A 20,113-nucleotide genomic window follows, 5' to 3' on the forward strand; every position below is an offset into this window, starting at 1 on the left:
AGCGGCAACCAGATGGATCGAGGATCGTTCGAGTGACGCCTGACGCAGGCCTGCCTCTCAATGTCGAGTGGATGGATGATGCTTCTTTGAGCTAAAGGGCTAGGTCATGGCGAGGATTGAGGCCTGTTTTTACCATTTGTCTCTGGGCGCATAAATCGCGTCATCGGCTGAGGTTTGAACTTCAAATGGCCAGGTGCTCGCGAGAAGCCCTTTCTTTCGCTGTTGGGGTGGAGATGAAATTCGTGACCCCTCTGGCCCTGGCTGGGCGCCTCCTTGATCTCCTCCTCCTCCTTCTCTTGCTCACTACCTAGCCTAGTCATTGTTGCCTTTACCAGTATAAAACCGAGAAATCACACTGGAAATTCATCAGTGTAAAAATAGCATCTCCATCAACACAACCAGACAATCATGAAGGTAGGTTCCTCTCATATATTAATTTCTGCCCTGTTTGTCTTGGAACTCCTTCCATCGGCCCCATTGTCTAGTGCCTCGTGGTGACCCACCGTGTTTTCACCCTTTTCTTTTGTCATTGTAGTGCTTCGCCGTTCTTGCCGTTGCGGGTGTAGCTGCTGCTTACCCTCATGCCCGCCCTGACGACCCCTACTCAGTGCCCGGACCCCAATACGAGCAATCCTATGAGCCCGCTCCCAAGCAGGTTTACAAGGCTCGACCAGCCTATGGCAACCCCAAGAGCGAGGAGTACTTCCCTCCCCAGCCTTATCAATTCGAATACGGTGTGTCTGACCAATACACTGGCACTGCCTTCAAGGCCGCTGAGAACCAGGATGATGCTGGAAACGTTTTGGGTAAGTTTGAACTATGGCTTTTTGTTTTGGGCGAATGGAATATAATGCCTTGAATCCGTATCATAGGCTCCTATGAGGTCCAGCTTCCTGATGGCCGTCGTCAGATTGTGACCTACGTTGCCAACGAGAAGGGTGGCTTCAACGCTGATGTGAAATACGAGGGTGAGGCCCAATACCCTCCCGAGCCCGCTGAGGGATACGGCAATACCTACAAGAAGAGCAACAAGTATGCCCCCTCTCCCTCTAAGTATGCTCCTGCTCCTTACCAACCGGAGCCCAAGCCCTACGAGAGCTAAATAGTCAATAGTCCGGAGAACGCCCCAATGGTTCAGTTTTCCCTGAACCCTACGTCCCCTTCCCCACTGTGATCTCCCTATCTTTTTTAATGTTGTTACGGCGGCCTTCGGGTTGTTATCACTTCGCCACATTTCTGGCCATTGATACGAACGCCTCTTCTTAACACTAACCACATGGCGACCCTTTTCGGTTGTTTTGTTCCACCTATCAAGACTAGGAATCATGATAATGACCACAACTATTGTAAAATCGTTGTTTCTTTATTGCCTTCTCCGCTAGATGCGAGAGGTTCTGGGCTCATTTCGTTTCAGTTATGTGGTGAAGAATTTCTCAATTTTAAACGAATAAACATGCAAAAACGTATACCATTTGCTCACCCTCATTCCATATTTAGCTCCTATAAGGTTTGTGGTCCGACCATCTCATGTCATCTCAAGTTGGACATGCTAGAATATGTTTAGAAATCAACCAGAAACGTTCGAGTAGCATACATACTCTTATATATATATAAAGCAAGAAAAGTTCAAGAACACTAACTTGAGCCTCCGGGTAAATTCGAAATGGTGAATAAATAATGACCAAAAGGCGTTATGACGACAATCTAAGGGATATTGTTCTGTCAATTTCCTGCTTTATTAGTGCTGCAAGTTCGGATCAATTTGCCTCAATCTTCAATGGCTTTGGAATAGAGAGGTGGCAAGAAATCATACTGCGTAAAAGTACTATTCATTTGGTAGCCAAGGTTCCAAAATTCAGGCTTGTAAAAACTAATGAGGTCGTGACAAATTGAGATCAAGGACGAGGTACTGTCGTGTATCTGTAGAGACGGGAGCGAGCTGTATTTCGTAACATCATGAAAAAGTCATATTGTTTTATGGTTATGCTTAGTAGATAACCCTGGTATGGAGAGGTGAAAACATGTTACTTAATGGTACAATGGGACTCAGACTGCTTAAGACATATTTTTCCGTAAGTTCAAGTTCAAAACACTCGCTATCAAATTCATAATTGTCGTGATCGATTTATGTTCGCCAAGAACCTTTTGTCAAAAGACAATTTTGATTGGTTGTCTAGGAAAATCGTAGCATATTTTTTCCTATAAGAGTCCCAGAGATTCTAGTCGACATGATTTGAGGAGATTGCATCAACCCATTTCAGGCAAATGCACTCAATACTTTGGCGCAACTTGCAGAGGCTCCTTTGTTCGGAGCATTGAACTTTGAGCCATTAAAAGATGAGGACTGAGCAAGCGGAATGAACCTCATCCATATGATGCTAAAGATAGCAAGATTCACCTGAAATCTAACAGAGATCAAGGTCAAGAACTGACGTAGACTGCTGAAAATTTCATCTACCTTATATTATCTATTGGGTGACAATGAACTTTCATGAACAGTTGATGTCTAAAATGTGTTGCTAACTTCAGCGTTGAAATCTCCAGAAATGGAAGTTTGAAAATTTACAGAATGTCCTTTATAGAGTCAAAGCCGACGTCATCTTTGGACAGAACAGAGACGGTACGGAGAGGGGATAGGGGGGATGGATATGTCAACCTTTACCCTCGATGAATCAAACGATTTGTCCTTCAATTGTGTTGGGCTCTTTCGGATTGAGAGCCTGATAGCCAATTTTGGGCAGAATCAAACGTATGAACATGTAAAACTCAGCCCGGCCCATTGAAGGCACAAAATGAATGCGCTAGTAGCACATACATAAGCATAAACAAAAGAAGAGCAACCCAAAAAGATCTCAAAATATTTCAGAGATATATCTCGAATAAAGTATATTGTTAAGATTCAAAATCAACTTAAATTGAGATTCAGAGCACATTAAGAGTAGAGAGGTTACAGGCTAAGTATTGAGCAAAACGATTGAAATTTGAGCCCCCAAATTTTACAATGAATTGAAAAAAGAGAGCTGAAACTTTTTCAAACAGATTGAAGATGTGGTAATGCTTATGTCAAATGAAAGAAACCGTGTAACCGCAAAGCATATTTTTGCAGTCTTCTTTAGTACATTTTCGCTTCAAATCCGATATTCATTAACATCCTCAGATAGCATAATAGTAAATCGAGAACAAGATTGAAAATCCATTGAAACATTTTCAATTTTTCACCAGGAGTGGAAAAAAAACCCGAATCCCGTTTTGAAAATAAAACGAGACCTTGAACAAAGTTCAGCCCTCCCAAAAGACGGAAATACTACTTACTAAGATTTTTTTCGATAACGCGTAGCTTATTAGCAATCAGAAGTCTTGGAACGAAATTGGCATTTCTGCAAGTTCTATTCAGTTTTGCTCGCTCCAATGAAACGGGAGTGTACCCTTTGCAAACGACGGCAAACTTGCTAACAGTTCTTGAGAACTGGAAGACATTTAGAATTTAAACTCAGGCAAGGCATTTTGGCAGAGTTCTATGAACGATTATAAAAGTCCTTGGATGACGGGGTTCTCAATTGTTCCTTCACATGTTGAACTTTGGATCTGCGTCGAATGTGTGCACTTGTGGAAAAAGAACAATTTGTGAACAAATACACGTAGGCGTTTATTTTTTGAGACGTTGATTTCTTGAAAAACTTTTTGGATGGCCACCAATATGCGTCGCACTATTGCAATCCCAAAAATAGAAGTAACAAGCTCAGCATTTCAGATTTGCTTGCTTATTTCCCATCAATCCTGAGGCAAATTCGATCAAAAACGTCATTACGTTTCATTCGAAGGTTTAGTTTCAAACTTTGCACCTTCACTCTCATCTAATTCTAAATATTGGAACACCAATACATATTCCTCGAGAAAACGGGCAATATGATCTGGAGGAGAAACTTGCTTAACAATGCTTGCGAGTCAATCTGAAACCATTCCATAAAAAATTGTTGAATTTCAAAAGACAATGGAATCCTTCTTGCACATAAACGAAATGTTTATATGATTATGATTATCATTCTGATTTTTCAAAAGTCTATTTATTTTTCATTTAGAAGGATAGGTTGCATCACTTCGAAACGAAAGAAAATGTGTAGGAGGTGTTCTAAAGTCATTAACACAAAAGCGAGACGTAGCAAATTTGTATCCCTTGGCATCCCGATAATAAGCCTTGGGTCCGAATGGCTAGTGGGTCCCAGGGTCTGAATGGTGAACCTCGCCCGCCCAGCGAGGCCTGCCATCACATCGTACGGTTGTTTCCAATAGGCAGTCTCAAGGTCCCTTATCAGTATGTGGGTGTGATTAGTGCCTGAAAGTTTCCTGCGAAGAAAGGTTGAGGTGGAGAATCGAATCGGGAACCACTCTCACTTAGGAAACTGAGCCAACCCAACACCTGGTCCCCTCCGATGGGTCTTCTTGTGGTTCCAACGCGTAGATTCACATAGCTCTTTTCACGCACTTGACTATTGTCTTCCAAGTGTTATTCATCTTTTTATGTACTTGAATTCGGCTGAATCATAACAAATACTCATAATGATAAACAAGAACGCTTTTTTCTTTAACTTATACTTGTTTAGGAATAACTTTGGTTGGCAGCTAGTCTTTAAGAATAAGTGACGTATGACCTTTTTCACTTTCACCCTCTCATCATTTTAATATATCAGCTGAGGTTTGGCTGGTACGCTCCTCGTATAATCTGGGATGCAAAAAGCAGGAAGATAGAGTTTACCAGTGCAATGCATTATGAACACCGGAATGGGAGGGTACGCGAAATGTATGATGGTATGATGTACTGCATGCACTCGCATCAGTCTTGATTCGTCAAGATCGCATGGCGCCGCAAAAGTCGGTTCTGGACACCGGGTACAGTTTCAATTACAATCCTTGTTGGGATACTCAGAAAGCTAAAATGGCAACGTTGTCGAGCTGGCCCAACAACATTGAGATAACAACATTACTACTAACCAGGAAAGTCATCTCAAGAACCCATGCATGCGTATTAATGCGTACACCCGCGTACGTACCTACTGCAAGTACAAAGGACTGGATACTTGATGAAAGGTGCGTATATTCGCACGCACGTGCAACACTCAATCTATATAAACAGTTGAAGATTCAAAATTTTGCATCAGTCTGATCTTGTTTGTATATCACAACAACATCCCAATCCTACAACATGAAGGTAAGTTTGTTTCCATAACTGCCCTTGGACACTATTCTCCATCCAAAAAGTTTTTGAATCTTGATCAAGATCGAACATTTTGTTCTCTTCTCCCGAGTGTTGATCCTAAATCAACATTTACCTTTCTCATTGTTCCAGTGCTTCGTCGTTTTCTCCGCCATTATTGCCATGGGCATGGCTTTCCCAGCCAACCCATACCAACCCGCCCCTCACGGTGCCTACAAAGAAGAATCGCCCAAGCCTTTTTCCTACCAATATGGCGTGGCTGACCAATATTCGGGGACCAATTTCCAGAAGAACGAAAACCAGAATGATTACGGCGTAGTTGAAGGAAGCTACACCGTCCTTTTGCCCGATGGCCGTAAACAAATTGTCAATTATCACGCCGATCATGAGGGCGGGTTCATTGCTGACGTCCAGTATGAAGGCCAAGCCCAATACCCTGAAGCCCCCAAAGGAGGATATCACAGTTAGACTTAGACTTAGAGTCTTGACACACTTGTATCTATGAGCTAATAAGAAATATGATTATTTATATTCAGTATCATATTGCTGTTTTTTTCCGTCAACTAAGGACTAAAACCCGTACTAATGGCGTTCTACAGTATATTGAGTGGAAGACCTCCAGCACATTAAGAATCAGGCAAAGGCGTCAATGAGTTTTGGGATTAGAGAGAGAGAAACACTAACACGGAATGCAACGTTATTGAGTTATATGACCATGCGTTAGCAAATTTGTACAACTTATGTTTTCAGGGTCGATGGGTGTCAAGAACAATAGATATGTTTAAATAGCAGGATGAATGTATGGTTGAGTGCTAGCAGAGTGATGATTTCGACCGTCGTTCTTGGCATCACGCACGATCTGATGACGGAAATGGCGTCAGAGTAAAAGTGAAGGACCACCGCAGGATGTCCTTGTCATGAGTGTAATGGCTGCCATTAGCACTACTACGTATGTATACTGCTCTGTTAGTGCGAACCATATTGTGCATCCAGACCAGAAGAGACTTTTCTCCAACCGAACTGGCCGTAGCAGACCTGAATGTTTTGTATGTGCGTATCTTTCAGGAAGGAAGATATGTTCCGGGGTTAGCAATTCAATTGTGTTTAATCAGCAAATTTAATGAGAGTTTGTCATACAATGAAAACTCATGGTCAATGCGTAGATAATTTGGAATGATATCATGAACAAGGCTCAACCTCTTGAAGTCGTTCCATTACTCAAAAACATGTGACGATTCAGGTTTGGTTCCAGGATGGGAGATTTGTCTTTAGCTGAGCGATCATAGCAATTCGGAGGTGGGAAGAGGACAGTGTCTAAATGCCTGAAGGTCCAAAAGGCAGGGGACTGTCAAAGGATCCGGAGGACGAGGACGAGGAACCGGGATGGGGTTGGCTATGGTGATGTTGGGGTTGGCTATTGTGACGTTGAGATTGGCTATTGTGGTGGGAATGAGGTTTGCTGGTGAAGGTGTGGTGTTTGGTTGGAGAGTATTGAGAGGCGGTGAAGCCTCCCGATGGGGAATTGGAATTGGAATCGGGATACTGGGGTTCGCCTTCGTATTTGACATCAGCCACGTAGCCACCTTCGTGGGTGGCAGTGTAAGAGACCACTTGGACGCGACCATCGGGCAAGTTCACTCGATAGGATCCTTGGAGGTTGCCACTGGCATCCTGTTGCTCAGTCTTGTCGAAACTCGTTCCAGTGTGCTCGTCCACCACGCCATATTGGTAGGCGTAAGGGGAAGGAACGTCCTCGTAACCTCCGCGGCTATGAGGTGAGTAAGAGGTGGAGGGATCGGGGCGGTATTTTTGCGGTTGATGGGGCGAGGATTGGTCAGCTGAGGAGATGGAGGCGGAGGAGGCCATCATGGCGAAAGCAGCAACAATGAACTTGAAAAGGGCGAAGGGATTATTAGCTTACTGATAGCTTTTCGATCGCTTATCATTAAGAGTGAACACAAAATTGTCCCTCTCTTACCTTGTTCATGGTAGTAGAAGTAGGGGTAGTAGGTGTAGTAGAAGTGATTTGTGGTAGTAGTTACTGTTTGGTTGTTGGGAGAGAAGAGGATTGAACACTGATGCCTTCTCTCGGGATTCCTCTGCCATTTATAGTGATCGGGTTAGTTTTGAGTGACATCCATTCAGGCGTTGTTGACTTTACACAGTAAAAGCCCTTTGCTTCTACCCCCCCCCCTCTTTGCACCTTTGAAATAACAAATTTCACCCGCCTGATCTGGCTGGAAGTTGACATTCTGCTAGTGCTAGGAGCACTTTGGAAAACGAAAGTGTCGGATGTGAAACCAATCGCACCGAAAAGGTCGTGACATATGAGTGACCATCACCACCATCCACTCAGCTTAATCACAAGTGGCCAGTTTTGGTGTTTCCAGAAATGTCCATGATAAAATATTCTTCGTCCTAACATTTGGGCTGGTTTTCCTCTCTTTTGGCATGGCTACCCTAACCTTCATCATCATCATCGTCTTCTTCCTCTTCATCCTCATCTTCGTCCTCATCTGCCGACAACGGCATTGACAAAGAGGCGATGGGAGAGTTAATCACTTTAAATTTCGTGAAACTGACATGGCTGCAGTGGCCAAGGTCGATTGTGGTTAAAAATGCAAAATAATGCACCCCTGTCTTCTGTAGATGCTGTCTGCCAGTCAAGGTTCCTTACTTCATTGTTTTGAGAAATTAAGATTAGTATGCATAAACTTGCCTCATGAAAAGAAACGATGCTTCCATTGAGCGGTGTTCACTAACCTTCACTAACTCTTGGCATTGGCACATGGAAGCCACTAACTTCTGTATAGTCGTAAAATCACGCGAACTAACTGTTATAGAAGATATGTAATCACGTTCGAATGGGCTATATGAAGAAATGAGCACCTTTATGAAGGAAAACGGCTTTGCATCAATTACGAATGAAGCACACCTTAATTTGAGCTTCTTCATGTTGCAATATTTGATCTCAAATACAACTGAGAAGAAACATTTGATCCTGAACAATCAATCTTGTTATGTTGTTTTGGCTTTACATGTTCCGTTCGAATCTCTTGTACTGTTTTGTTGATTCAATCTATTCAATGCTATTTTGAATGGCTTCCGGATGGATGAGGGTGAGCCTCAGAATTGTACGACAAGAAAATGTATTGCACAAGTACGTAAGTTTGTTCAAGTCCCTTTCTTGCACCTCGAAATTGCATTTTTCTGAGAATTATTTCGTCTTACTTTCACAGGCATGGTTAACTAAACAAAATATCAGGGCATGATTGGATTGATCTGACAAGACTAAAGACAAATCAAAAGCTGGGATGTTCGAGACTAGAAGTAAATTGTAAATTACTAATCGAACTTTCCGATGAAGTTATATGATGTTGGGTATTCGCTGATCCGTCTCAATAACTTGAAGGAATTCAGCCCAGACAGCAGGAAATGGCATTCGTGCACTGTGATAATGACAAATTTAAGAGTAGATAGATGATAATGCCGGTCATTATAATCATGCTTCATTTTTGATCAACAAATACCTGTTCCAAATCATATAGATAACAACTAAAACAAAACGTTGTTTTGCCCAAGAATAGCCGCAAAAGGTTAAATCAGTAAATCAGAATCTGACATAAAAACCCACTAAGGAAAGGAAAAAAATATTTCCTACCCCCATTCTTCTTCAATAGTCCTCTTTGGATATGAAAGTCCATATTCTTTCGACTGAAAAAAAAGACAGGAAACAATACCAAAATCTGGTTGACAGAAGTTGTGGCTTCGAATTCCACCGTCGGAAATCAATGTTTAAAGAGATATGTGGTGGTTTTTATTTCAGCACATTCTATTGATTATGGTAAATTATTTTTAACTAGCTGTCATGCATATCTTAGGTGTTATAGTGCATTTTCCATACGTATTTTGACCTTTCATGCTTATTTCAGCACATATTTGACTTGCTTTTAGGTATTTTTGATGCATAAAACGGAGATTTTAGTTTAAAGTTTCAGCATCCCTAGTTCATCTAATAAATGTAGAAGCTAGTTGAAGTAATCGTGCACTTAAAAAGGTCAAGTCGTAATCTTAAGCCAAAACTTAACATGTGATGCGTTACAAAAAAGTTTACATTAACATTCGATGAAGTCGCTCAATCATCACCACTTGTTTGTGGAGGAAAACTGGAGCCAAGCTGAAATATCAATCTCGTCATTCATAGATTTAATCTACAGACTTATTTGCGCAATTATTACAATGATATTGAGCAGGATAGTAGTCCAGTGTTAGATTGCACAAAAAAGTTAGGACTAGGGAGAGGAAAAAAGTACATAACAACAAAAACTTTTAGAGGCAAAAAAGACCAAAAGTGTAACAAAAGGTGCAAATCAAATCAACAAAGAAGGCAAATTCAAAGCCTCAATTTGGGACAAAGTTGACGTAAATTTGGAAAGCACAACCTCCTTCTTAGCACTCGAGGTTCGGAGTTTTAAGGAAGGTCCGACCAGAGTTAGTGCCCTGTATTTAAAGAGCACGACAGTGAGTTTAACGCCCTATGAAACTTTGAACCTTCAATTCTGTTCCAAATTACTCATATACAGTAGGGGTAGATCTGAATCAAACGCATTTTAACAAAACGTTATGCCCATAAGGTCAAGTCATATAGGTGAAGTTACTCTTCAGTTACCCTTGAATAGGTGTTGATTGTTTCACAACATTTTTTTGAGGTTCTTGGGACACATTAAAGCGGAAAAGGAAGATGACGCCAAGGTTAATTTTTGGAAGGTACTTGAACTTTTGGGGCTTAATAACTCTTTGCTAAGAGATTGAATTACTACCATTCATCCTTGAAAGGTAGCGTTCATCTAACATCACATTTTTTAAATTGCCACAATTTCACTCATAAACGTAGGTAAAATAATACTTTAAAGCCGAAAATGGAAGATTGAAGGAACCCGTGAGAGAAGAAGTTAATTCATTGTTTAGACAAGCCTGACTTGTGGAGGGCTCAAAAGTGTATCAATCCTTTGCAATCACTACAATTAACCATAAAACATGCTTGAGGACACATATCAATAATACTTTCAAATATTCATAGATAAAAATAACTTTCATACCTTCTTTAGATACTGTTTAGTCCCAATCTTCTCAGTTTGTCCCAATATAGTAATTCTCCCATTCCCACATTGTTCCTGCTTGCCTTCTTTGGCAAAAGTTCAAGCCATTTCTGAAAATCCAAAAAGAACACCAATGCTTTACACAATAAGAGCAAGTGTAACATTTTTCACTTTTTTAGCCCAGGTCTCTTCACCCTGAGAAACAGGTGATATAAAGCACCCAAAATAATCAAATTTCATCCAGAAACCTGAATGTTTTAGGGTATCAATTTGGTGGTCCCAGTTAGGAACCAATTTTGAGGTCTTTTGATCTAAAAGATTTTGAAATAATGAAATATCTTGAAAATTTTGTTCATCAGTTCAAAATTTTGAAAGATTGGTTTCATACGAGGGGCGTTTGAGAGAACAGGACTAACCTCTTAAGTTTGAAACCAAGCAAAATATTTTGTTTTTTTAGGATTTAGTGACACAGTTCAATAAGTTGCAAACAACTTTTGTTTAGAAATCTTTTTCATGTTGATATGCATTGTTGAGCTACACCTTGACAAGTTTACCCATGTTGAGCAACCCAATCTTGCTATGGACCTTTTGGTGATGACAGATCAGCGGGGACTCATCAAGGCTTATGCCTTTGCCGGAAAATTGCCAACTGAGGCTCAAAAGCTTCTAGTAAAAGGTTTTGGAGAGCCATCTCTTAGTCGTTCAAGATTGTTTGCTCTTCACAAGGAATTCAAGGAGGGTCGTGAAGATGTCGAGAGCCACTGAGGGAGACATCCAATTCTCAGTCTCTGAACAGCCACCAACATTGCTGCCATAGAGGCATTGATCAAGAAGGATGCTTGTAGGACTATATCAGATATTGCTTCAGCCATAGGCCAGTCAGTTTGAACCACTCATCTTATTCTCCATGAGGATTTTGGTCTTGCAAAGAAGGCTGCCAGATGGGTCCCTTGCCTTCTCACTGTCAAGCACAAGTAGCGTCAACTTGAGATGGCAGGGTTTTCATTGAGCACTCATTCCAGCAAGGAAACACCTTTCTTGAGTCAACTGTAACAATGGATGAGAAATGGGTGCTCTATTCAACCCCTGAGTTGAAGGACCAGTCAGCTCAGTGGTCCCCAGTTGGAGCCAGGGCCCCCCAAGAAGGCAAAGGTTGTTGGAAGTCAGAGGAAAGTGATGCTGGTGGTCTTTTTTGATTTGAAAGGCGTGATATATGAACATTTTATACCCAAATGTCAAACAATTAACTCTGAGTACTACATCACTATTCTGAAGACCGTAATTTTCCACTTGGGCAAGAAAAAGTTGCCAATTGGCGGCATTTTCATCAGGACAATGCACCCTTTCACGTGAGCGCCGCCAAAATGGGATTCAAGAACTTAAAAGGCATCAAACATGCTCTGTAGTTGTTAAGAGGGTTGTGATACTCGCTGGTTCATGAAGTAGAGTGTATTTCCCAATAAAACACAAGTCAATATATAGTCAAACGCCAACGCAGTCTTGTAATTAGCACATTTGCTACAGCTCCCTATCTTGCACCAAGTGACTTACGGCTCTTCCAACCAGTGGTGCCAGATGCGGCGGATATTCCGCCAAATTGGCGGTTTTTCGAAGTTTTTCGAAAAAATCTTGATGGCGGGTTGGCGGATTTGGGGTCCGCATTTGACTAATTTTTGCAGATTTCACGCTCAAGTTGGCAATGAAGTAGAAAAAAAGCAAAACGCATGAAAATCCGTTGAGGTCAATTCTGGTCGCCAGGTGGCAGGATTACCTCGACTACGTATGGCGGTTGAATTTTGAACCTTCAATTCCAATGAGTTTACATAGGTCCCAAGATGATCCAAACCAAACACATCTTTGTAAACGTTTGTGCCTGAAGAGTTAGTTCTAAGAATCAAGCTGCTCTTCAGGCATTAGTAACTGCAATCATAGCATGGCAACATCGGATTCAAACTGTATCTTTCAACAGAAAATGTAGAAAGTGGCTCAAAAAGTGGTGTTTAAAACATTCTAAGTACGTTTAAGGGTGCCTGATGGGTAACTAAAGGGTAAACGTTATTCTCCACCGATTAGTTGACGGTGCTACTTTTTTTTAAACTTAACCTAACCTTATCAATTAGTAATGGGATCAAATCAAATTTCAAATTCAAGGTTGCTAGAAAACTGGGAAAGTGAAAGCACCACCCAATTCCATCGTAACGTGAAATGTTAAGTTTGAGCAAAAAGCAACCCTGGTTTGACGAAAGAAAAATCAGGGTCACTTTTCGGTGATAACTAACGGGTTTATCACAGAGGAAGCAACTCCTAGAGAGTGCGATGAGAGCTAGCTAGGGAGGCGGACTAGTTCTCAGAGCGAATTAATGTCAGCTGACTGTCTGCTGGGGCATAGTTTCTGATTGTAGAGGCGCTGCTTTCTTTCAGCTAGAGTAGCACTGTCCACTGGTTACCGATTCAACTCCAGTAAAAAAACACAACAAACTCGATTTTTGCTCTTCTATGGGTTTGTGACATTCCACGCCTAATGTCATATGCCGTAATGAAAACCGTAATCCCATGATTTAGCAGAAACTAGAGAGCAATAGTTGTAGCAGAGAATAGTTGCCTTAGACAAAACGCGGTACATGGCATGTCAGGGAAATATTGCAGTTCCATCCAGCATGTCAAGGCAACAAGAAGGGAATGTCCAATTGTCCATTTGGCAGCATACCTGTCACGTTTTGATAACCTTGCTGGTAGACTCCTAGAAAATGCCAGACAAACTGCCGGCCAGGAAAAACATGCTATTTCTTTTTTTGCCATGCCAGAGGGGTTCCAAATATGGCAGGTTTTCACTTTTTGGAGTAAGGTTAAGAGAGTAAAGTTGTCACATGGGTCAAACCAGCGTGACCCTTGGACACAAACCTGGCGTTTGATATTACGTTGGGATCGGCTGAAGCCTTTACAGTGCAAGTGGGCTGGCCCCGGTTGGTTTTAATTGAAAATCGATTTGATCGTATTACTAGTCGTAAGCTAGTTAGTTCATTGGTCTTCTGCATGGCTGGATTCCTCTTAGTCTCTCGCCTTTCACCGTCCGAGTCCCCACGCTTCCTTTTTGGCATTTCGGCTGTTTGGTCCGTTTGGTCCGTTTTGTTCGTTCCCTTTGTTGTGGTCTGTTTGTCTGTCTGTTTGTCTGTGTGTTTCCATTCATGGCAGTCCGAGAGGCTCCTTGTGTGTTTTCGCCCAGTCTTCAGCCAGGATACATACATACTCCCACTGCCGACCCAAACTGGCCACACACCTACCCACCCTCCCATCCGCCCACCCATCTAACAATCCTGGATCCGAGCCAGCTAGTTGGTTGGCCTGGCGTCTCCTCACCGTCCTCCAGTGAAGTTGGCCTCAGCCGATCAGCTGAAGCGAGGTCGGCCCTTGTCGACTCATGGTCGTCGTGGCCCAGGCCATGCCCAGGCCATGCCCAGGCCATGCCCAGGCCTGAAACCACGTCGTGCCCAGTGCAAGTCTGGCCCGCGGCCACGCGGCCCTCCCACTGACGTGACCTTTGGACTGACAGGCCAAAGAATTGTAACAATTGCACATCTTGCCATTGATTGACCTTCCTTTGGCCCTACTACCCTTTTTTTTCGTCGACCCCTCACTTGAATCACTTGATTCACTCGATTCACGCACTCAAATATCCAGCCAGCCCGGCTTGGTTACCCTGGAACTTGGGGCCTTCGAATCCCTGGGCTGTCCCACTCTTCATCCTGTCATCCCCCCGACCCATGGGTCGGAGGAGCCCCTCGAACCACGCCTAGCATAATCCGTCATCCCGGCCCTCCTGGCCAGCGGTCCTTGGGCGCCATGGCCACCCCCCATGCCCCGGCCGCCCGGTCCATGACGCACCCCCCGCCGCCGCCGCCGCCCGCCGAATCCACGCTAGACCTGGGCGATCCGGTGCACGAGCATCGCCAAGTGTTTTCGGGCCAGCTGAGCAAGTTCACCAACGTGATGAAAGGCTGGCAATTTCGGTGGTTCGTGCTCGAGCCCGAAACCGGCACCCTCGAGTACTACATCCCCGAGGAGCGCAACACGGGCAAGTGTCGCGGTCGACAACATTTGGGTGAGGCCGAGGTCTTGCCCAGTGTGGAGGACGAACACACCTTCAACGTCAATTTTAAAACGGGTGACGTGTATAAATTGCGTTCCGCCGATGCCAAGGAGCGGCAACGATGGGTCGACCGCATTCGCGCCGTGATTCAGATGCACAATCAGGCTCATCAAGCTCTGTCCCGGCCCGCGTTGCCCATTCGCGAGCCCCTGCCGGCCACCCCGCCCGGATCAAAGTCCCACATCAATGACGGCGAACCCTCACTCTCGCTCCAAAACCTGTCCTTGACCGTTTTGGACGCGTTTGCCTCCGTCCATCACATGATACACCAAGCCGATTTTAAGAGGCAGGCCCTGTGTCAGGCGATTGAAGCTCTGCCCTCCGCCCAGGGCACTGTCGGCCCTCAGAGCTTGGATGAAGATTTGCTGATCCTCAAGGCCACGGCCGCAGCCAGCTTTATGGCCATGCAGCAGAGTCTGACCATATTGCAAGGGTGCATGGACGCTCGTCAATCGCAACCCTTGGCTGCCGCGACGCCTCACATCTCTAAGTCGATTTTGAGCTCGCCCAAGACCACCAGTCGTTCGCAATTCTTCATGCCGTCGCCCACGAAATCTAAATCCGGATTGGCTAAAGACGGGTCATTGTCCACTTCCACGAGCAGTCTCCCGGCCGCCACGTTGTCCGAGGCCACGTGTCATGCGAGTAGTTGACAGCCACTCCAAAGTCCGGGTAGCCGTCGGCGTAAGAAATTCCATCACATTACTAGCGGTCTCCGATTTGTCAATAAGTTGCAAACTCCAAAGAAGAAACGCAGTCAAAATTAACCTTCTGAGTCCACTTGATTGGGTGGCAAGTGCGATCAAGTCCTGGCGCGGGTCAGGCGAATCCGTGGTGTTTAGTTATACCTTTGTACAAAGTTGTTGACCTTTCAGAGTTTCAATACCGCTATCCTTCCCTAGCCAACGTGTAGGATGGACGAAAAGAGCCCTTCTACTCCTGTGGGGCGTTTCTTGATGCCACTTTGAGCGATAAATTCTGCATTCCGACTACCAAACTTGGTTCTTGCATTTCCAATTATTTTCATGCTGACAGAATATTAGTGCTTTTATTATTGTTGATATCATCCCGTGATGCTGTGAAACTCGAATTCGATTTGCCTCTCCATTCTGAATTTTCCAACAAATTAAACGGAATATTTTCTTTCACGCAATGCATTAATCTTTTGTCCTGCATGATTCACATTACGTTTGGCGTTCTAGTTTTTCAGGTGGCGTTTCGAGACACAGCTCATTTTTGACAAAATCCACAAAGCATCCATTCGAATGACCCGACGCTTGGTTCCCGCAGCCTTTCGGATATGTCTTTCGCCGTTGCCCGAACCGATAAGTTGTGTTCGGTGCTTCGCTTCCATCAGGATATCGGTCAAAAAAAGTACATCATGCGCCCCTCGGCAACTCCCAGCCGTTCAAGATGACGACCAGAATGCTAGATTGGGCTTCAAATGTCCTCATTGCTCTCATGTTGCCGATTCAAAACTGGCCATGAAAGGACACATCAAGACCAAACACAAAATGAAGCCATACTCTTGCACGCTTTGCTTTAGGCAGTTTACCAATTTCCGAGAATTTCAAGGCCACTTCCGAACAACTCACCCTGAGGTGAAGCACGTTTTGAAAGAGCCCTACGAGATGGTCTTGATCAATCCAAAGTCTCCGGGAGCCTCTGTTACAAATATGGTCAAGTCAGACAAGCCAGAATTTGCTAAGACGAACTCGTACAACTTGGCCGATATACTAGCTGGGTATCCATGCAGGAGTTTCAGTTCGCTATTATACCCTTTGAAGTCCGATTTAGAATTGAACTATCCGGAGAATTCGGAGCCAATTCTTTGTGACTCTGAACTCGAAACGAAAGAGATTAGCCAAAATATGACCAATATGAGTCGGACAATCGTCTCCCAACAACCTCCTGCTCAGACACCAGGGTTTTGGAAAAATCTCCAATCTTCGATAACATTTCTTACGCGTTTTTTCAAAAGACAATAACAAGAAAACGTACAAAAAAGTGTCTTATTCAGGGTCTTATTACTAAAATAAAATATAAGCTCAAACAATCAGAGAGAGAGCAATAACAATACAATATAGGTTCATTTTCAAGTAGTATGAATGACGAACACCTCAAATTAGGATTCTATGTAATAAAGCTTATCTGAAGACATCGTTCATTTCTTCCAAAAGAATTTTGGAAGCAAAAGCCGCCATCACTCCGGCCAATACCGTGCCCATGGTTCCATAGGAAATACGATGCCCGTACGCAGTCATTTGAATGTGCATCCCATAGAGATACTGGAACATGTGCAATCGCTCTGGGGTGGGTAAAATGGACTGTAACATGAAAAGACAAAATGGCGCTGGAAAGGCACGTCAGAAAAACAAACTCAGCTGTATTGACTTACCTGAATCACCTTAATCCCTTCGTAGTTTACTTCCGCATAAGCCGAGGCCAGCAGGGGAAGGAGCAACAATGGCAAGATGAACGACGCAATGTCGTAAAAGTCGGGTGATGTCTTCAACCAGCTCACCACGCGAATGCCTGACCAAAATAAGATTGTCGAAGTAATGCAACACATCCATCTTTGAAAAGCCGTAGACGTTAATCGAGTGGAAGTCTAGGAAAAAGGAAACATGATAATGAATCCTTTATAACATATTGTACTGTACCCCGTGACCTCGACGATGAACCTACCGCCAACTTCCAATATTTATGCATAATCTCCTGTTCAGGCATGATATGAGGCACCATCGTGTTTTCCTCGCCTTGTCTTTCTTCGGACATACGCCGAAATCCAGATCTAAATCGGATCCCACTTTGATGAATGGTTTCGCCGGATAACTGAAGACGAACATTCTGGCGAGTGAACTCGTTGGAGTTCGTCAGATCGTCTTGAAGTGCATCGGTGCCAGAATTGACGTTGGTCGCACTCAATTGGTCAAGCTCGTCTGCTCTAGGTGGGATGGGCTGAGATTCCGTGGACACACCTCCAACGGGATCATTGGTCGGAGGTGGATTTAAGGCGTTGGCAATCCCATCGTTGTCCGCCCAGATGTACTCTATAGGGAAAAGATAGCATAAATAACTCTAGATTTTATCTCAATCTTGAAAATGCTAACGTTTCAGGGTATCTTTCGATTCGTAAGATTCTGGTGCGTAGAAGTTTCGTCGAAACTGCTTGTCTTGGAGATGAGCATCGTAGTTCAATTCGACGAGAAACCGCCGAATGTCAATGGTGTGTGTCCTAGCCACTGAGATGAGACACACCCCTACCACCACATTCCAGATGAGGAAGAAGAACGAAAAGAGCATTTGGAAGAAGTAGAAAGAACGACAGATAGGGATGGGAATTTGAACTGAAACAAAATGTACGATACAATTCAAAGAGATTTCGGTATCTTTCGGCCAGACGGAGAAAAACAAACAGGCACTTACTGACTTGGCAAGGGTTAACATTTGAGATGTCTGTTTGATTTTCGAGTCCAGGTACGAACGTGGGATCAAAACCATAAGCCAAATTTACGGTGGATGCATTTTGGACCAAAACGAAGGAAGCCACCACCAGGAAGAGAATGATGGCCACATTCAACTTCATGATCGTTTTCGAATGAAGTCGCATTTTTTCCAAGAACTTGGGATGAACGAAGAGGCGATAGGCCAAACGATGAGCGTACACGCCAACTCCACAATACAAAGAGACCATGATCATGGACACTGTGCCATCCAACAAGTCCGTGGGCGAGTGGATCGAGCTAATATCGTAGCCTTCATAAAAGCCGTTAAAGAAGACCAAGCCTAGAAAAAAGAACCACGGATGGTGTGATAACTTTCTCCAGGCTGGTAGCGATATTGGTACACCCGAAAACATATCCGTTCAAATTTAGAACGCATCTTTGTCAGTCCTGAACTTTCAGATTTGACCTCAGATTTCCCAAATTTTTGAAGGGGGCGTTTTCGTCTTGGTATGAATTACCCCACCACTGACATGGGTCTACCAATATTCTATTTTGGCTCCCAACGTTTTGATGGATGATCTGCCCAGCCTTCAGGGCTAGCTAAATAAAACACAGGTTCCATGATGTGAGGGAAGACCCTTTGGCCAGTGCCTAATCTGGGCCTGGGGGGTAAACATTGAGCAACCTACGAATGAATGCTAAAATGAACACTGTGAGGCTCTGCTCCTTCTTGGCCCCTCTATTCCACGGCCATGATCTCCTTGCTCTGCCTCTGAACTCGAGGCTGATATTCAAGGTGGTCATTAAAGGCGGCTCACCGGCAGCCGATCCCAAAGTGAGGATATGAATGACGGACGAGAGGATGGGCTTGTCGTTGGGACTGATCTTGATGCCCAGCGACTTGGCAATGGCCACCCACAACCACGGCGGAATCTTCTTGGACTGACGGGTCTGGCCTTTGACATAGTTGAGGCTGCCCGGCTCATGCTCCAGCTCGTCCACCAAGGACAGGCCCCGGACTGGCCGGGTGGATGGCCTGGTCGCCATCGGGGGCGCGTCCTGGGTCGTGTAAGCGATGTCCGAGTCCATAATCACCGCGATCCCACCCACAATGTCATTAATATCTTCGATCTGCCAGCAATCAATCAATCAAGGGGCGGGATCGGCGGGCGGTTTCCCTCGTCACTTAGTCACTGGCTGGGTCCAGGCCCGTTGACATGGTCTAGGACCAGATATGTGCTAATAACAATATGAATATTTTGAGGGGTTCCAGTTCTGCGGCCTGCGGTTTCCTGTCAATCGAGATTTTTCAGGATTTCCAGGATACACACAGATTCACTGACTGCCTGACTGACTGGCTGACTGATTCATTTGAGTGATTCATTTGAGGTTGGCTTGGCCCAGTTCATATATCAGTTGTCAGACGATTTAGGTGTGGATTGGGTCAGGGTGATCAGATCCCATTCAAGAATCAAGTCTGTAGCGGATCAATAGTACTGATGGGGACCAAATTAATCATCACGGAAGGTTGCATTTAGGGCTGCCAATTGACATTTTCAATGGCATGTGACATTAATGGTTGGAAGCTGTAAACCCGTTAGTTAGCCTCCAAAAGTAATCCTTGTAGTCAAACTAGGGTTGCTTTTTGCTCATACGTGACAATTTACGTTACAATAGAAACGGCTGGTGTTTTCACTTTCCCAGTTGTCTGGCAACCTTGAATTCGAAATTTGATTTGATCCCATCACTAATTCAATACTATTCATGCAATAGTACAAAACGATGGATTACAAAGTGGTGTCATTCAGGTCAAATCAGGTCAAATCAGGCGGATTTAGCCAGTGTGGATCAATTCTGTGGATTGTAAGCCAAACCCAGCACTGACCCAAAAAATAGTAAACTGTAAATAGTGCTTTTTACTACATTGGTCCAATTTGGTCCAACAACGATGTTTGGTAAAACAAAAACCTAAGTTGTGGAAATCAGTTTTTTGTTTCAGTTTAAATTGAAACATTGATCCACTTAAAATGTAAGACACAATTCTCTGCCAGAACGAAACTGATAGATGTTATATTCCCGCTAAGTTACCCATTAAAATGAAATATCATCCACATATATGAAACTAATTCCAAAGTTATCATTATATTACATTTGGACAGCCTCTTTTTGCATCATTTTGGGCTACAACATCTTCCAATTCTACATG

General features: G+C 43.8%; 5 protein-coding genes and 1 long non-coding RNA gene across 6 annotated transcripts; 3 read left to right on the forward strand and 3 right to left on the reverse strand.

Annotated features, from left to right (window-relative positions):
• Positions 1–262: 262 nt before the first annotated feature.
• Positions 263–1,466, forward strand: LOC131883472 (cuticle protein-like). The gene is made up of 3 exons (XM_059230953.1): positions 263–414; positions 536–806; positions 873–1,466. Exons 1-3 carry the CDS (start codon positions 409–411, stop codon positions 1,100–1,102), a joined length of 507 nt encoding a protein of 168 aa, XP_059086936.1. The 5' UTR covers positions 263–408; the 3' UTR covers positions 1,103–1,466.
• Positions 1,467–4,854: 3,388 nt separating this feature from the next.
• On the forward strand, positions 4,855–5,750 carry LOC131883669 (pro-resilin-like). Its single transcript, XM_059231186.1, has 2 exons — positions 4,855–5,206; positions 5,345–5,750. The coding sequence occupies exons 1-2, from the start codon at positions 5,201–5,203 to the stop codon at positions 5,678–5,680; spliced, it is 342 nt and encodes a 113-aa protein (XP_059087169.1). The 5' UTR covers positions 4,855–5,200; the 3' UTR covers positions 5,681–5,750.
• Positions 5,751–6,280: 530 nt separating this feature from the next.
• LOC131882925 (uncharacterized) lies at positions 6,281–8,210 on the reverse strand. The gene is made up of 2 exons (XM_059230217.1): positions 7,191–8,210; positions 6,281–7,102 (listed from the first exon to the last, which is right to left on the reverse strand). Exons 1-2 carry the CDS (start codon positions 7,197–7,199, stop codon positions 6,527–6,529), a joined length of 585 nt encoding a protein of 194 aa, XP_059086200.1. The 5' UTR covers positions 7,200–8,210; the 3' UTR covers positions 6,281–6,526.
• Positions 8,211–8,685: 475 nt separating this feature from the next.
• Positions 8,686–12,306, reverse strand: LOC131882926 (uncharacterized). The gene is made up of 3 exons (XR_009373553.1): positions 11,863–12,306; positions 10,312–10,421; positions 8,686–8,926 (listed from the first exon to the last, which is right to left on the reverse strand). It is a non-coding gene; the product is annotated as an uncharacterized LOC131882926 (long non-coding RNA).
• A 1,181-nt stretch (positions 12,307–13,487) lies between these two features.
• On the forward strand, positions 13,488–15,606 carry LOC131882928 (oxysterol-binding protein-related protein 11-like). The gene has a single exon (XM_059230219.1). The coding sequence runs from the start codon at positions 14,152–14,154 to the stop codon at positions 15,109–15,111; it is 960 nt and encodes a 319-aa protein (XP_059086202.1). The 5' UTR covers positions 13,488–14,151; the 3' UTR covers positions 15,112–15,606.
• An 850-nt stretch (positions 15,607–16,456) lies between these two features.
• On the reverse strand, positions 16,457–19,479 carry LOC131882927 (uncharacterized). Its single transcript, XM_059230218.1, has 6 exons — positions 18,726–19,479; positions 17,888–18,247; positions 17,572–17,808; positions 17,147–17,511; positions 16,857–17,069; positions 16,457–16,785 (listed from the first exon to the last, which is right to left on the reverse strand). Exons 1-6 carry the CDS (start codon positions 18,994–18,996, stop codon positions 16,606–16,608), a joined length of 1,626 nt encoding a protein of 541 aa, XP_059086201.1. The 5' UTR covers positions 18,997–19,479; the 3' UTR covers positions 16,457–16,605.
• Between the last annotated feature and the right edge of the window lie 634 nt (positions 19,480–20,113).

This window comes from Tigriopus californicus, chromosome 7 (assembly GCF_007210705.1).
Source record: "Tigriopus californicus strain San Diego chromosome 7, Tcal_SD_v2.1, whole genome shotgun sequence".
Classification (NCBI taxonomy): Eukaryota; Metazoa; Arthropoda; class Copepoda; order Harpacticoida; family Harpacticidae; genus Tigriopus; species Tigriopus californicus.

Coding starts and splice junctions, on each gene's coding strand:
- LOC131883472 (XM_059230953.1), top strand. Junction 807..872: donor TGATGCTGGAAACGTTTTGG/GTAAGTTTGAAC, acceptor TCCGTATCATAG/GCTCCTATGAGGTCCAGCTT.
- LOC131882928 (XM_059230219.1), top strand. CDS start 14,152: ATGGCCACCCCCCATGCCCCGGCCGCCCGGTCCATGACGCACCCCCCG.
- LOC131882927 (XM_059230218.1), bottom strand. CDS start 18,996: ATGGACTCGGACATCGCTTACACGACCCAGGACGCGCCCCCGATGGCG. Junction 18,248..18,725: donor CACTTTGGGATCGGCTGCCG/GTGAGCCGCCTT, acceptor TCTTTTTTCTAG/GCTTGGTCTTCTTTAACGGC. Junction 16,786..16,856: donor AAGGGATTAAGGTGATTCAG/GTAAGTCAATAC, acceptor TTCATGTTACAG/TCCATTTTACCCACCCCAGA.